At 38.0% G+C, this 17,740-nt stretch overlaps 1 protein-coding gene across 3 annotated transcripts in view; it reads left to right on the top strand.

The window, feature by feature from the left end:
- Nucleotides 1-17,740, top strand: part of UNC13B (unc-13 homolog B) — a 229,891-nt gene that overhangs the window by 59,378 nt on the left and 152,773 nt on the right. For all 3 annotated transcript variants that reach the window (XM_010385830.2, XM_030920050.1, XM_030920052.1), the window contains exons 3-6: nucleotides 101-200; nucleotides 5,738-5,855; nucleotides 6,955-7,078; nucleotides 11,513-11,586. In XM_010385830.2, coding sequence (XP_010384132.1) covers nucleotides 101-200; nucleotides 5,738-5,855; nucleotides 6,955-7,078; nucleotides 11,513-11,586 — 416 coding nt within the window. The remainder of the gene's footprint in view (nucleotides 1-100; nucleotides 201-5,737; nucleotides 5,856-6,954; nucleotides 7,079-11,512; nucleotides 11,587-17,740) is intronic.

Genomic DNA, 17,740 nt, shown 5'->3' with positions numbered 1-17,740 from the left:
AATACTTTAATTTCTATATTGCTTAATTCCAAGGACTTTGTGAGATTGGGTAACAATCTGAGCACTAAGTATTATGTCTCCATTTTGTATTTTTTCAAAGATAAATTTAACACATATGTGACCCTGAAAGTACAGAATGTGAAGAGCACAACTGTAGCAGTTCGTGGTGATCAGCCCTCCTGGGAACAGGATTTCATGTTGTAAGTATTTTGCAGCAGCAGTGTGCCTACATATTTCATAATCTTTTAAAGGGAATTGCATTGGATGAAACAATTAGAAGATTTTGTGTATTTTTGAGATTTATAAAATGTACTGGCACTGTTAAATACTCTTTTGAAAACTGGGGAGTTACAGAAATAAGTGAGGTTCATGGTATGTGAAGCACAACTGCAGTTTTGTTTTCTCATGGATTTGTAATTTGTTCTTAGAGATGAATGATAATGCAGGTAAACTCCTAATTGATTTGTGTTGGTGCAAATACTACATAGGCAGATTTTCTCAGTGGTCAGTATTAGAATGGAGTACAGCAGACTTAGCATGACATTCAACTTAACTTCATCTTTCTTTGATTCTCAGAAGGCTCTTTGAAGGAATATGGCCATGCATGTGAGAGACTGTATCTTCGTGTGTGCCTAAGTCATCTGTTTTAGAGGCTGAAGATTTCTGTGCTTATAATCCTTTTGCTTTATGGAGTAAAATGTCCTATATTCAATTAATTAAAATGAATAAATATTAGTAGAGTTTCTCGTGTATGACAAAGTTTAGTATATTATGATTTTAATTAAACTTTGACTTTAAAAACTTGATATTTCTTTCTTTTGTCTCCTTAAGTTTCAGGAATTTTGTGTTCCTGTTCTAGAAAAGGGGAGAAAAGTGTAGAATATATTGAAGGACTAGGCAAATCATTTAGCTTCATAGGGCACTAGTTTCCTTATCTGTAAAGGTCTTACTTTCTCAGAAGATTATGCTTGTTTTTTTGGAAGGTGGAGGTGGACATGAAGGGGCTGAATGAGAAAACGTACTGAAATTTGCTGTGAAATTTGAAACGGAACTGAAATCGATTTGCATGTTTTATAGTGCAGCTCAGAGGGACATAGGGATGGTTATTATTTTTATGGGGAGACATTTCCAATCCTCTGGGCTCTTAGTATATTGCTTCTTTTTTTTTTTTTTTTGAGGCAGGATCTCACTTTGTCACCCATGCTGGAGTATGGTGGTATGATCATAGTTTACTGCAGCCTCTAACTCCTGGGCTCCAGCGATCGTCTTGCCTTAGCCTCCTGAGTAGTGGAAACTACAAGCATGTACCACCACACCTTGGTTAATGTTTTTATTTTTTGTAAAGATGGGATTTCGCTATGTTGCCCAGGCTAATCTCAAATTCCTGGGCTCAAGCAGTCTTCCCGCCTTGGCCTCCCAAAGTTGTGGGATTACAGGTGTGAGCCACTGCACTCAGCCTATATTGCTTCCTATAGGACCATTATTGTGATAGTTAAAGGCAAAGATTATGAGGTTTGGGGCTAGGACAATAGCAGAAGACATAGAAAAGGATGAATAGAGGGTGTTCAGGAAGTAGAACCAAAAGATTTGCTTGGATGATGGGGTGAGTGGTATGCCATTCAGTAGGATGAGGATTAATATAAGTTATGGACAGTCTTATATTTGAGATTCTTATAGGACAGATAGGAAGGAGGAGAGGTGCAGAAGATAGTTAGAAACCTGAAGCCGGCACTCAGGGAAGAAGTCTGCTTTGGAGAAATATTTTGGTCAGTTGAAGCCACAGGTGAAGATGAGAAAGCTTAGGGATAAAATGTGTATGGTGAGAAAAGGGACTGGGGTAGAAGCTGGAGAGTGGCAGCATTTAAATGAGGGGCCAGAGGGGACTAAAAAGGATTAAACAGAGCTGTAGAAGATCCAGGATATAATGGTGTCTTGGAAGCTGAGGGAGAACTGGGCTTCAAACAGAAGGAGGCCAATAGTGTTATGTTTCTTTCTCACTGGTTGCCTCTTTCTCAAGATTATATAAGCCTCATTTGTTCCCTCTTACAGTGACAGTGATATGAGACTGAGAGCGCCTGTTTCCTTCTTTACACATGCAGTGTACAGAGTCAGCTACAAATGGTTTATGCAAGTCTCTTTCCATACCAGTGTGTTAGCCATAATCCTGGCTATGGTTTATAAACCTAGCACTTCCAGTTGGCTATAACCATCACTTCCAGTTATAACTGTTCCCATTATGTGAGGCACAGTGATCTTCTGCAGCCTCTCATCAGCATAGCTAGCATTATTCTTATGTGTTTATTTTCTAGTTTCCCATGGCACTTCCCCTTTCTACCCTGCTGTGATATGTGTGAATTTTCTTCCTGTCTCCCACATTGAGATGCTGTGTGAATTTTGCTGTCTCTTCTTTTAGACGTGGGTTTTATTAGCTACTTTCTCTACTTTTCTGCTCTTCCTACTCCTTATTCCTCCTATCCTGTCCTATTATTTATTTACTTTTTTTTTTTTTTTTGGTTCATTCCTTGCAGAATTTAGTCTACTACCCTGTCCTTTTGTCACCGGAAACTCCAGTGTTGGTTTCCTCTCTCCCGTTCTCTTTTTTCCTTCTCCATGATGTATTATGTGGCAGTATCTATTATCCATTTTGGTATTTCTTATATTATTTGTTTTTAATATTTTTCATATCTTGTTTTTAGGACTAGATTGTTCATTTCTTAAGGGTAAGGTGGGCATCTTCACTATTTGTGTGAATTTGTGTATCCCAAAGTCTTCTATACACATGTTTATGTATATTGTTGATTGAATTAATTAACAGAAAAGAAACTTCCCTAGGGTCCTGGGTATGAAGGATAAGTAGAGCTCTCAGACCTCTCTTAGCCGGACCTGCTGAGCAAATGTAGGTGAGATGAGAAGCTTCTTGCAGAATATATACTCATTGTTTGGGCCTTCTCCCCAGAGAGTTCTCTGAAGAACAGATTTTCTTCTTTATCTGTTCAAGTCAAGCTGTTAAAGACCTCTGGCTATTTCTTCTGTCTGTTGGCTGAGATACTATTTGGGAGTTGATTTGGGAATATTATATATGTATCCCCAAGCAATTTTTCTTTTTTTCTTTATCTTATGAGACAGGATCTCACTCTGTTGACCAGGCTGGAGTGCAGTGGCACCATCTTGGCTCACTGCAGCCTTGATTTCCTGGGCTTAAGCGATTTTCCGGCTTCAGCCTCCTGAGTAGCTGGGACTACAGACACATGCCACCATGTCTAGCTAATTAAAAAAATTTTTTTTTGGAGACACTAGGTTTTGCCATGTTGCCCAGGCTGGTCTCGAACTCCTGGGCTCAAGTGATCTTCCCACCTCAGCCTCCCAACACACTGGGATTACAGGCATGAGCCATTGCACCTGGCCCAAGCAATTTTTCAATTCCATATTCAAATGACGGATAAGTCCAATGGATTTGAGGATGTCACCTATATTTTCCAAGACTAATTGGTTAATTAGGCTGAATTAAATTATGTGACAGAAAGCTTAGTTTCTCCACTGTGAACACTGTAACTTAGTGGCTAGGCTTATTCACCTACTTTGTGGCTCTGAACAGCTCTCCAGATAGCTTAGAAGTTTTTGGACACAAAAATTGAGTCCTATATTATGTTTCTTCTCGAAAGCACCTAGTCATATGTCTTATAAGTGCTCAGGAAATGCTAATTAAATGAATAAATTAACTCAGTACATTCTATGCTGTATTATATTTATATAAAAGGGATAAATTTTCTTTGCTTTATTCATTTTCAACACCTGACATTAATTCTATGGCTGTCATTCTATATCTCAAACTTGTGAATCTGAGAACATTTATTTTATAGCCCAACGGGGAACCCGAGTACAAACTTGAAACTTCTACTTGTGATAAATAGCTGTTATTTTCCTGAGAATGCCTTTCTGCTCTCTCTGCTAGAATTGGTCTTTTCTCATCTTTCTTGGATTACCCCTCAAGTAGCCTTGTGTTTCAATAAGAGCTTTCTGGAGAACGTTTTTAGCATCAACACAAGTGCTATTTGCATATTCTAGTTTAAGACTGGGATTATGTTTGAGTTAGTCCTTCCGAACAGATATTCAACCATGTATGACACTGCTTTTAAATAGTGCTTATCTGGCTCTTTATGGAATGATTTCTTTTCAATTTTTTTCCCCTGGTTATTATTATAGGAAAATCATTATATTTATCATTATCCCATGGTAATAATTTTGCTTATAAGTGACAGTGCCTAGCTTAATAATGATTAATGAGTCTCCAGGGACTGAGTGGTGTGAACTAGCACATTCTAGCACCCCTCACTTGCCTGTGACCACATGTTCCTATCAAACTGACATGTTCTCAGGGACCCTGCTTCTACCTGTACTCCCTTTCGTAAATCCCCCTAGCTTTTTTGGTGGGGATGGAGTCTGGCTCTGTCACCCAGACTGGAGTGCAGTGGCATGATCTTGGCTCTGCCTCCTGGGTTCAAGTGATTCTTGTGTCTCAGCCTCCCAAGTAGCTGGGATTACAGGCATGCGTCCCCACGCCCAGCTAATTTTTGTATTTTTAGTAGAGACAGCATTTTGCCACATTGGCCAAGCTGGTCTCAAACTCTTGACCTCAGGTGATCCGTGCACCTCCCAAAGTGCTGGGATTACAGACTTGAGCCACCATGCCTAGCCTCATAAATCTTGTAAAATAGACTTACTTTTCCTAAAAGTTTCCTGTCTACAATGTGTAGTTTAAGTTGAAGCAGTGTCAGTTAACAATAAAACATATGCAAGTGTTGCCTGTGGGTGGAAATTGGCAGGCAGGCCTGGCAGTAATGTCCTCATTACTTGGCCTCATATTGTGTGAAACTGCATTAGTCTAATCATGATTGTATCTCCAAAGTGGAAAGAATGGATAGACAAAGGCATTTTTCTTTTTTTTTTTTTTTTTTGAGACGGAGTCTTGCTCTGTCGCCCGGGCTGGAGTGCAGTGGCCGGATCTCAGCTCACTGCAAGCTCCGCCTCCCGGGTTTACGCCATTCTCCTGCCTCAGCCTCCCGAGTAGCTGGGACTACAGGCGCCCGCCACCTCGCCCGGCTAGTTTTTTGTATTTTTTTAGTAGAGATGGGGTTTCACCATGTTAGCCAGGATGGTCTCGATCTCCTGACCTCGTGATCCGCCCGTCTCGGCCTCCCAAAGTGCTGGGATTACAGGCTTGAGCCACCGCGCCCGGCCGCATTTTTCTTTCTTTTTTCCCCCATCCCCACTGAGGTTTAAATGGTATATAAAAAACTGTACATAATTAATGTATACAATTTAGACATGTATACACTTGTGTTACTATCACCATAATCAAGATAATAAATATATTTATCAACTCTACAAGTTTACTTGTGTCTCCTTTTTTTGTTGTATGCGTGTGTTAAGAACATTTAATATGAAATCTACCCTCTTAAATTTTGAGTTGCGCAATACCTTATTGTTAACTGGAGGCACTATGTGGTACAGCAGTAGGTCTCTGGAACTTATTTAACTGTAACAAAGGCGGTTTTCTGTGGACACTTTACATAGGTTTCTCGGAGCCTAAAAATGATCACGGCATTCTGGGAAATTTTGATTTTCCCTGAAGACAGGATCCTGGTGAGAAAGCATTCAAAGTTTAGCAAAACAGGAGATGTAGTTGTTTGTTTCATATTGTCTAGCTTTTCTCAAAGGGCTTTCCTCTTTCTCTTAGTGAGATTAGTCGCCTGGACCTGGGTCTAAGTGTGGAGGTATGGAACAAAGGACTGATCTGGGACACCATGGTGGGGACTGTGTGGATTGCACTGAAGACTATTCGTCAGTCGGATGAGGTCAGTAGTATGGTTCCCAGCCCTTGCTTCTCCCCATGCTAGCTCCACTTTAGCTAATATTCATCCATGCATCTTGGATTATTCTTCCCCCTTTCTAATTAGAGGGCATGCAACCTGCATGTTCCTAACTTCACCTGAAGGTTCAGATGATTTTATTTAAGTCTGGCCTATCCTGTGTCCTGTGACTGAACTCACAGGCTCCAGAACATCTCTTCAGCCTTATCAGCTAGATAGTCCCTTCTGAGGTATGTGTGTGTCTGTGTGTGTGTGTTTACTTAGGGTACTTGTGGTTTCTATGTTCTCCTCTAAGTCGCAGCCCTGGGAGGAGTCCCATTAAACTTCCTTAGCCACCTGGCTGGCTATTCTCTGCTTTGTTTCTCTGAGTTATCAGTCTCCAAGGAGCTGATTTTCAGTGCCCTTCTTCTGCATGTAACCCTAACAGAGTTTGAGGAACTACCAGGCTTGGCAATTTGTATTCACACTGTCTCTATACGTTTTTTCTAGGATTGAACTCTTGCCTCACTTTCCTAGACTAGACCATAACTCAGCATCATTTTCCCACTTTGCACCTGGACAAAATCTGTTATATTCCTAGTTGGTGTTAACATGGACCATGAGTTTTCTCTGGGAGTGGGGAATTTGAAGTTGCCTCTATTTTCTGTATTTCTTTTAGTTCTCGCTAAGTCTCTACTCCCCCAGGCAGATGGGCAGTTCATTTTCATTGCAACCCCAGTTCAGTCCTATTTAGCCAGCAATGTTAGTAGCTTTTTACTGACTAGAAACAGTGACACAGTCATTAAGAACTGTGCAGGTTAAATATTGATCCATAGAGGTGCTTAGTTTTAGAGTATGGTACTCGAGACATTTTGTCCTCATTAGACCTGCAGAGCTGAGCACTGAAAGCTGCTTTCCCCACCAAAGAGGGAAAACGGAAGCCACATGCAGTGGAGGCAGGTGGTGACAGTGGTGTGTTTGCCTTATCAGGATGTGAATGGCCCTCAGAAGCTCAAGCATGGAACTTCAGAGAAAAAAACCTGACTCTTGAACTAAGAGGGAGCCAAGAAAGATTAAACTTTAATCTTAGATCTTTGTTTCCTAGGAAGGGCCTGGGGAATGGTCCACATTGGAGGCAGAGGCGTTAATGAAAGATGATGAGATCTGTGGAACTAGAAACCCAACTCCTCATAAAATTTTGCTTGATACAAGATTTGAGTTGCCTTTTGGTGAGTCTATTTGATTAAAATTTTAAAACTGTTTAATAGTTTGTACCATATTGTTTGCAATTGTTTGCTAGTTGTTTCATTAATGTATATTTTATCACCTCAGCCATCTCTTTTGAGGATATTCTGTCTTCATTCACTCTCTTTCTTATAACACTTCACCCAGGGAATGGTGCAAAGTAGAATGGTGCTCTTTATAGAATCTACACTAAAAAGCATTCTCTTCAACTCGTTTAATTTTCTGTGACTATTTGTTATAATGACTTACGAAATATTTGCTTGTTAGATTTATTATTTTGAAAATAAATATTTATTGTCTTGAAGTGACTATATATACCTTCTGATTTGTTAATTTAAGTATTAAATAGCACTGATAAATAGAATAACAATTTAAAATGTAAATTAAATCACAATACATGCTCATGATAAAAATTCAAATAGTAAGACAATGTACATGGATAAAGTTAAAAGTTTATTTTCCCAGTTCCTTTAACCTTCTTTGCATTTCCCAGTGTGAAACCACTGTTAACATTCTTGTATTTTGGTTTAGACACATGATACTTATTTTCTAAAAACTTATTTTGGCAAAATTTGGATCATACTCTATATAATATGTATATATTGATATATAGTGTTTTACAAACTACTTAGACATTTATCCTGGACATCGCTCCGTGTTATACTTTAAGATCTATCTTGTTCATCTGAACAGATGCCTCTACCATAATTTATCTGTTTTTGTGTGTGTGTGTGTGTGTGTGTGTGTGTGTGTTTTTGTTTTTTGGGTTTTTTTTTCATTTTTTTGAGATGGAGTCTTGCTCTGCCTAGGCTTTAGGGCAGCAGTACGATCTTGGCTCACTGCAACCTCTGCCTCCTGGGTTCAAGTAATTCTCATGCCTCAGCTTCCTGAGTCACTGAGATTATAGGTTTGTGCTACCACACCTGGTTAATTTTTTGTATTTTTTAGTAGAGACAGGGTTTCACCATGTTGGTCAGGCTGGTCTCGAACTCCTGACTTCAAATGATCCGCCCACCCTGGCTTCCTAAAGTGCTGGAATTACAAGTGTGAGCCACCACACCCGGCCTACCATAATTTATTTAAGTACTCCTTTATTGATTGATATGTAGGTTTTTTCAGTTTTTTTGATGTTATATACTGCTAACTAACAACTCTGTATATCTTTGCCCATTTTGAGTCTAGAATAAATTTCTTAAAGTAGAATTGCTGGATCAAAGGGTATGTACCTCATTACTTTTTATGGAATCTACTAAGTTCCTTGTCCAAAAGGTTATACCATTTTATACTCTTATAAATTATATCTGAGGAGTGCCTGTTTCTGCACATCATTGGCAGTCTTTTGTATTTCCCAATCAATCTTTATTTGATTATTTTGTATGGTGTCTTGTTTTAGTTTAGTTGATTTTAATTTTTTACCATTCATATTATTGATATTTGCATATCCTGTTGTTATTGCTATTGTTTTATGATCTCAGTGTATTTGTATCTTGTATCCTATGGTAATTTAAGCAAAAATGACATGATTTTCCAGCTAACTCAGAAGGAACTAAACTCAGAACAACTATTATTTCAGAAAAATAGGAAGTCTATCTTGTGGGACGTAGACCAAGCTGCAAGTGAAGGGAAAATCAACTGGAGGGAGTGGGTGTTGGTTCAGATACCACAGATGCTTTCCATTTTCACCAAATTTTAGTAGATATTCTTGAATAAATGTTTTTTTGTTTGATGCATGCACTTAGGACCATTTCCAGAGACTTTAAATGGTTGTATTTTTAATGTTGTATTACTTTTTGACTGATTTCACTCACTAATTACATAGTTACAAATATTATATAAAATAGACACTATTCTTCTACTTTTAGTGGTTGATTTTTTAAAAAAATCAGGGCCGGGTACAGTGGCTCACACCTGTAATCCCAACATTTTGGGATGCTGAGGTGGGCGGATCATGAGGTCAGGAGTTCGAGACCAGTCTGACCAACATGGTGAAACCCCATCTCTACTAAAAATAGAAAAAATTTCCTGGGCATGGTATCGTGTGCCTGTAATCTAAGCTACTCAGGAGGCTGAGGCAGGAGAATTGCTTGAACCCGGGAGGCGTGGAGGTTGCAGTGAGCCGAGATTGCGCCACTGCGCTCCAGCCTGGGCAATAGAGCGAGTCTCTGTCTCCAAAAAAAAAAAAAAAAAGATTCAATAATAACAAAATAACATTTATGGTGAATTATTGTGTGCTGGTGGGCATGTCACTAAGTATTCACATATGTTAGCTCAGTTAATCCTCATTTCAGTCCTTTGAGGCAGACCCAACTATTATTCCCCACTTTAGAGATAAGCAAACTAAGACAGAGAGTATTTAAGTATTTTGGCCATGGTCTGACTCTAGAGCTGGGGCTTTTAATTTTAACTATTTGTATAATAAATTTAACTACTTCTTGTTGGGTATTTTGATTGTTTGAAGTTTGTACTGTTATAAATAGCACTGCGATAAACATGCTTGTATCTCTCTATATTTTTTCTCCTTAAAACTATTTTTGTGGAGTGAGGCAGGAATAAATTTACAATGGTTTAAGACGTTATCCAGTGAAAAGTCCCTTCAGAAATCCATTTTCTTCCTATAGGCTACCACTATTAATACTTTCTTGTGTATCTTTCCAGAGTCAGTTTCTGAATATAAGCACACACACAAACACACACACACACCCACACACACCCCACCATCTTCTTTTTAAAACGCAAATAGTAGCATATTCTAACACATTCCCTGTGCCTTGCTGTTTTGCATTTAATATATCTTGGTAAATCATCCCACATCAGAGCATATAGACCGGCAGCAGCAGCAGCTCCTCTTCCACCTTGCACCTTCCACTCTCCTTCTTTGTAACAGGTGCATAGTATACCATTTTATGGATGTACCATATGTATGAGAAAGCACTATACAAATTACGTTGTAGACTATTTGAAGGTGAGTGTGTGTGTTTTTAAATAAGACTTTGAAATATTGCTACCAATTGTTAAAGAGCTAGTTGAAGGGAAAGAACTGAAGTTTTGGACAGGTGGAACAAAGGAGAAAGGAAAGGGCTATATTTGCTTTATTCATGTGGGCTACTAGAAAGTGTATCTGTTTAAATGTCTCTGAAGTTGATATGATCCATATATTGCCTGAGTGTTTCTCTTTACTGCTGGTAATATGGTCATACTTGATGTTTTTAAAAGGTGAGTTTTGGGGATAAGGTGTTATAGTCAATTTAAAATATTTAGAAATGAGGATATACCATTATACCATTATTTTTTAAGAATTCAAATATTTTCAGTTAGTGACTCACTTAGCAAATATTTGATCATCTAATATTTTCCAGGCATAAAACCTATGGAGTATTTTTAATAGCTTCTTTTTAAAAATTTTTTAATTGTGGTAAGAGACATAACTGAACATTTAGCATCTTAACCATTTTTAAGTGTACAGTTCACTAGTGTTAAGTACATTTACATTGTTGTGCAGCAGATATCCAGAACTTTTTCACCTTGCAAAACTAAAACTCTGTCCCCATCAAACAACTTCTCATTTCCCCCTCCCCACAGCCACTGGCAACCACCATTCTTTCTTTTCTGTGAATTTGACTACTTTAGTTACCTTACATAAGTGAAATCATAGAGTATTTGTCTTTTTTTGTGATGGACTTATTTCATTTAGTGTAATGTCCTCAAAGTTTATCCATGTTATGGCATGTGGCAGGATTTTCTTCCTTTTAAGGCTGAATAATGCTCTGTATGCAAGTCTCTCATTTTGTTAATCCTTTCATCCATTAGTGGACACTTGGGTTGCTTCAACTCTAGGTTACTGTGAATAATGCTACTAGGAACTTGGGTGTACAAATATCTCTTTGAGATCCTGCTTTCACCTCTTTCATATATATAATTCAAAGTGGGAGAACTGTCACATGGTAATTCTACTTTTAATTTTTTTTGGAGAAAACCTTTGAATTTTGAGCATCTCAATATCTCAGCATGTGACTTTTTTTCTGAGTAATCCTTTGGATAGTTTTGGTCTTACTGAGGGGAAGGTAGTATGTTACATAGAAAGAATGTAGTTTTTGGAATCATACAAACCGTGGTTTGAATCATGGCTCATCTCTTTATAAACTGTCACCCTGGCCAGATTATTTTACCACTCTGAACTTCAGCTTCTTCATCTACAAAACAACAATGGGAATAACGTACATTGTATTGGCTTTTGTGAAGAGTAGAGATAATGTTCATGACAAGAATCAAACCACCAGTGAAAACTTGTGCATCACTACTACCCTCTGACTTCAGTCATTAGACTGAATAAAGTATTATCTGCTGATGATTTATTACCTGCTGATCTGATTTCTTTTCTTTTTCTTCTTCTTCTTCTTCTTCTTTTTTTTTAATGATAGATATCCCAGAGGAGGAAGCCAGATATTGGACCTACAAATGGGAGCAAATCAATGCCTTGGGAGCTGATAATGAGGTAGGAGCAGCCTTATTTGCAGTATAGAGGGATAGGGGGAAATCTCCAATGCTCTTTATAGGTTGCCCAGGAAGGGGTCCAAGAGCATGTTGTCCTGAGAATGAAATCATTTAAATTGCGTTAAAGAAAAAAGACAGCTAGAAGATTTCCTGAAATGTCACTAGAAGGTCCCATCTCCCATTTATTCTATTCTTCCCATTCTCCCATTCTGTGGTACTAGTCTGGTTCTGGACTGTTAGGGAAGGAGCTTGCACCAGGGAATCTGTCTTCTTTTGTGTGTGAGTTGGAGGCATTTTTTTTGCTTCTACTGTCTCCCAGATTTTTGGATATTATTCTTATTTGTGTCCTGTTTTTGAGGATGTTTAGACTATTGCATTGTTTGGTCTTGCCAGTCCTAACTTACCTCCAGAGATGAGGCTGGTGTGTATAAGAGAACACATTCAGCTCAACCTGGGACATCAGGATTGGAGAATGTTTTTGTTATTGCTGAGGGAGGGAAAAGATGATAAATTTGTTTATTTTGGACATGTGGGCTACTAAAAAATGGGTCTGATTGTAAGATATACTTTGTAAATTGTAAAATATACCAGAGGATATTTCAGCAGAAATTTTTGATAAACAATTTCATGAGATAATCTGAAGCTGAGGTTTGAATGGGGTAGGGAGCTGTAGGCATAGAGCTTCATTAATATATTAGAAACAATTGAAGTCATAGGAATGGAAAAACTTCCTCAGGTAGAGCATATGGAGACAGGATTCAAGAACAAAATCTTGGGAAACCTTAAACATAGAATTCTGAGAAACAAAAGAGACTGAGAAAGGGCAACCTTAAAGAGCGAGAATAAGATAACCAGGAAAGATTCATGGAACAAAGAAAAAAACAGATCCAAGGCAGAAATTCTTGACAGTAGCCCATGTTAAAACAAGTGAATTATGAAATAGAGCTATTGGATTTGGTGATTGATGACGAGTACACATCCATAGACTAGTACATAAAGCCGAAATGCAGTGGTTTGATGGCTGTATTTGTTTCCTACAGCTGCCGTAACAAAGTTCCACAAACTAGGTAACTTACAACAACCAAAATTTGTTTTCACACAGTTCTGGAGACTGGAAGTCTGAAATTAGGCTGTCAGCAAGATCAGTTCAGCTCCATCTGGAGGCTCTGAAGGAGGAAGCATCCTATACCCTTCTACCTCTGATGGCTGCTGGCAGTCCTTGCTGTTCCTTAGCTTGTAGATGTATCATTCTGATCTCTGCCTTCGTTGTCGCATGCCTCCCTGTGTGTCTGTCTGTGTCTTCACAAAGCATTCTCCTGTCTCTGTGTGTCTGTGTCTAAATTTCCATTTTTCTTATAAGGACACTAGTTATTGAATTAATTTGATTATGTCTGCAGAGACTTTGTTTCAAAATAAGGTCATACTCACAGATACTTAGGGTTAGAAGTCTAACATATCTTTTAGGACATAGTTCAACCCACAGTGAGTTAAATGAAAGATGAAGAAATGGCATTTGGGACAAGCAACATCTACTCTTTTCAGGGTTTTCCCTTACCTCTTTTATTCTTGGTAGGCTTTCTGTTATTAAACTGTATAACTCTTCTCATGCCCACACCAGCATCCCAAATTTTCTTTGTTGTTGAAAGCTCCAGTCCTCCTTCTCCACTTAGTAACTCTGAGCATTTCTGCTTTTTTTGCATCTACTTTACTTAGTGTTTTTGTTCGTCCCAAGCCTGGCTGTGGAGTGGTACTGAAACTTTCAGACTGCCATCATCTTTGTTTTCCTGATAAAGAAGCATGTTGTACTTTTTTTGTTTTATAGGCTTTACTGTGTGTCATTATGCAGAATCAGAAGAAGGGACTAAAACAATTTGAAAACCAGATATAGCTTATACAAAAATTGTGGAATTTTATAAGTTCTAATAATGGTTCTTGGTCTGTGGTTCCCAACTGCATATCAGATTTTTGCTTTCTGTTTTTATTGTAGGGTATGACACTCACCAAGTTTTCATCTTTCATCCTCTCTTCCACTGTACAGTTTATCTTTTTAGCAGTTTTATTGAAATATAATTTGTATATACTGTACAGTTCACTCATATAAAGCTTACAATTCAGTGGATTTTAGTATCTTCATAGTTGTGCCCTATGGATGTCACCACAACTCCAAATCAGATTTTTGCCTTCTGTTTTTATTCTAGTGTATGGCACTCACTAAGTTTTTATCTTTCATCCTTCTTCCACTATGCTATTTATCTTTTTAGCAGCTTCATTGAAATATAATTTGTATATACCACACAGTTCACTTATTTAAAGCTTACAATTCGGTGGCTTTTACTAGCTTCATAGTTGTGCCCATGGATATCACCACAATTTTGAATATTTTCATTGTCCCATAAAGAAACCCTGTGCCTTTAGCCATCAGTCTCCATTCTTCCCTATCCTCCTCAGCCCTATCCACTCACTAATCAGCCTTCTGTCTCTATGGACCTATTCTGCACATTTCTTATAAGTGAAATTATATAACATGTGGTTGTTTGTTTTCTTTCACTTAGCATAATGTTTTCAAGGTTTCATTCATGTTTTAGCATGTAAATAAATTCCTTTTTATTGCCAAATAACATTCCATCATATCGATGTAGTACATTTTAAATTCATTCATTAGTTGATGGACAGTTGGGTTGTTTCTACTTGTTAGCTGTTATGGATAATGCTACTTTGAACATTTACGTACAAAATTCTGTGTGGACATATCTTTTCACTTCTCTTGGATGTGACCTGGGAGCGGAATTGCTAGATCACATGGTAACTCTGTATTTAACTGATAGACTGCCAGATTATTTTCCAAAGTGGCTGTGACATTTTATACTCTTACCAGCAGTGTATAAAAGTTTCAATTTCTTCATATCCATGTCAACACTTGTTATTATCTTTTTTATTATATCCATTCTTCCATTCTTAGCATGTATGAAGTGTTATCTCATTTTGGTTGCTTTTCCATTTAAAAACTTTTTTATTATGGAAATTTTGAAACATGAAAAAATACAGTTACTCTTCCCTTTTTTTTCTGGAGTATTTTAAAACGAATCTGGCTGGGTGTGGTGGCTCATGCTAGTAATCCCAGCACTTTGGGAGGCCAAGGTGGGCAGATCACTTGAGGTCAGAGTTCAAGACCAGCCTGGCCAACATGGTGAAAACCCGTCTCTACTAAAAATACAAAAATTAGCTGGGCGTGGTGGTGGGCACCTGTAATCCCACCTACTTGGGAGGCTGAGGCAGGAGAATCGCTTGAACTCGGGAGGCAGAGGCTACAGTGAGCCAAGATCACATCACTGCACTCCAGTCTGAGTGATAGAGCAAGATTCCATACCAAAAACAAAAAACAAGCCTAGGTATTATCTTGTCTCACCCATAAATATGTCAGTATAGATCTCTAACAGATAATGCTTTTTTAAAAAAAACCACAATGCCATTATCATGTTGAACTTAACAATTTCTTAGTGTCATCCAATACCTAGTCTTTTCAATTTCCTTTATTATCTAGAAGATGTTTTTTCATAGTTGATTTTTTCGTTTCAAGAGCCAGATAAGATGTGCTCATTTGGCTATCATGTCTCTTAAATCATTTTACTTTATTTTATTTTTGTATTTTTTTGTAGAGATGGTGTTTCACCATTTGCCCAGGCTGATCTCAAACTTCTGGGCTCAAGCAATCTGCCCACCTCAGTCTCCCAAAGTGCTGGGTTTACAAGCATGAGACACCAAGCTCAGCTCTTTAAATAATTTTAGTTGTAAAATCATTCACTTACCCTCATCTGTTTTGTAGAATTCTGCACATTGTGGATTTTGCTGATTGTGTCCCCAGGTTTTATTTACCGTGTTCCTTTATCTCTCTTACTTCCTTTAAACTGAAAAGTGCATCTATTTGAAGACTAAGTTGTAGTTCACTTTTGTGATAGGCGTGATGTTAAAATTCAACAGTGGATTCAAGTATTGTCAGCCCATTTCATTCATTATGATATTTTTCCATCAGCCTTTTAGCTAGTGGTTTTAGCTGCAAATGATGATGATTATTTTGTTAGAGTCTGAAAAATGATGGTTTTCTTTCTTTCTTTTATTTTTATTTTTTTGAGACAGCCTTACTCTGTCGCCCAGGCTGGAGTGGCGCTGCAGCCTCCACCTCCCGAGTTTCTCAGCCTCCTGAGTAGCTGAGATTACAGGCATGCACCACCATGCCTGGCTAATTTTTGTATTTTTTTGTAGTGACAGGGTTTCACCTTGTTACCCAGGCTGGTCTCGAACTCCTGCCTCTAAAGGTCTGCCCACCTCGGCCTCCCAAAGTGCTGGGATTTCAGGCAGAAGCCACTGTGACTGGCCTGATAGTCTAATTATATTATCCCTTCAGCATTTATTAGCTATGATTTGTCTATAAAAAAATATTTTCTCTTACCAGCTATTTGGTTCACTGAAATACAGTCTTTATAAGAAAAATATTCTCTTATCTATTTTTAGAAAAATAAACTTTCGCCTCAGTAACTTCTCAAGGTGACCAGTAAGTTGTTTTCTTTTTTAAGTGGAATATTACTATGTATTTATAAATTTGGGTATATTTGATCATGTATTTCGACCCATTGCAATCATTCTTTTTTGGAGACAGGGTCTTGCTCTGTTGTGCAGGCTGGGGTGCAGTGGCACAATCATAGCTAACTACATCCTCAAATTTCTAGGTTCAAGTGATCCTCCCAGTTCAGCCTCCCAAGTAGCAGAGACTACAGGAGACTCAGGTTTAAAAAAATTTGTTGTGGAGATGGGGTCTTACTATGTTGCCCAGGCTGGACATTGTTTTTGATACTAAAATGATCTCATCTTTGGTCAATGGGAGTTTCTTCAAGTTGGCTTCTGTCTCTTCTCTTTTTCTATTTTTATTATGGAAAACATTTAAGTATACATACAAATATAGGAAAAATAAAAGGAAACCCATGTGTATACCCATCCCTAAGATTCAATAATTATTAAGATTTCATCACACTTGCTGCAAAATCATTTTAAAAATACAATATAGAGTCTAACTTTTTTATTCTACAGTGTATAACATTTCCCATATACCTCGTGGGCCTAAAAGCGCTAATCAAGACTGACTTAGGCATCTACCACTTTATAGAGTTGGATTGTACCACATTGTATTACTTTTCCTACTCATGGGCAATTAGGTTTTCACTGTTATAAATGCATGCTGCAGTGAACATTTATGAACCTGTTTCTCTATGCTTATATCTGAGAGAGTCTCTGGGTGTATACCTGGAAGGATAGTTGCTTGGTTGTAGGATATGCTCTGTTCAACCTTACTAGATATTACTTAATTGCTCTCTAAAGTGATTGTACCAATTTACATTTACCCTTTTCCTGTTTCACTGTTTCCTTACTGATACTTGATGTTATCAGATTTTAAATTTTTGTTAATCTAATGAGTATAGAAATTGTTTTAATTTGTATTTCCCTGTTTATTGGTGAGATTTGTTCATTCACCAAACCAATTATTAAGCACCATGTACCATGCACTATTCTGTGTTTAATATACATCAGAAGTTGAAGATCCCTGCCCTCATGGATCACATAGGCAGAATCAGACAAGTAAGCAAGAAATATAATAAATATAGTTGGGTATTAGAAGCTGAGAAGTGCTATAGGGGATGTCTTAGTCTATTTGGATTGCTATAAAAATGCAAACTGGATAGGTTATAAACAACAGAGACTTATTTCTTATAGTTCTGGAGACTGGGAAGTCCAAGATCAAGGCACTGGCACATTCATTGTCCGATGAGGGCCCATTTCCTGGTTCATAGACAGCACCTTGCTGTATTCTCATGTGATGGAAGCATGCTCTCTGGAGCCTCTTTTATAAGGGTGCTTATGCCATTCATGAAGGCTCCACCCTCATGACCTAATCATCTCCCAAAGGCCCCACCTCCTAGTATCATCACACAGGTGAATTTTTGGTGGGGGCAGGGGTGGTGGGATACAAGTTTTCAGACTATAGCGGGGGGAAGATATTTTTTCTCCATGTAAGTGTTATACTAGTTTTGTTAGATTTTTTTTTCCTAATTGTTGCAAATGGTACATTCTAAAAATTACACTATCTAGTTGGTTATCACATTACT

Source organism: Rhinopithecus roxellana, chromosome 16 (genome assembly GCF_007565055.1).
Source record: "Rhinopithecus roxellana isolate Shanxi Qingling chromosome 16, ASM756505v1, whole genome shotgun sequence".
Classification (NCBI taxonomy): domain Eukaryota; kingdom Metazoa; phylum Chordata; class Mammalia; order Primates; family Cercopithecidae; genus Rhinopithecus; species Rhinopithecus roxellana.
Note: the sequence above shows the minus strand (reverse complement) of the source record. Positions and strands in the feature narration are given on the sequence as shown.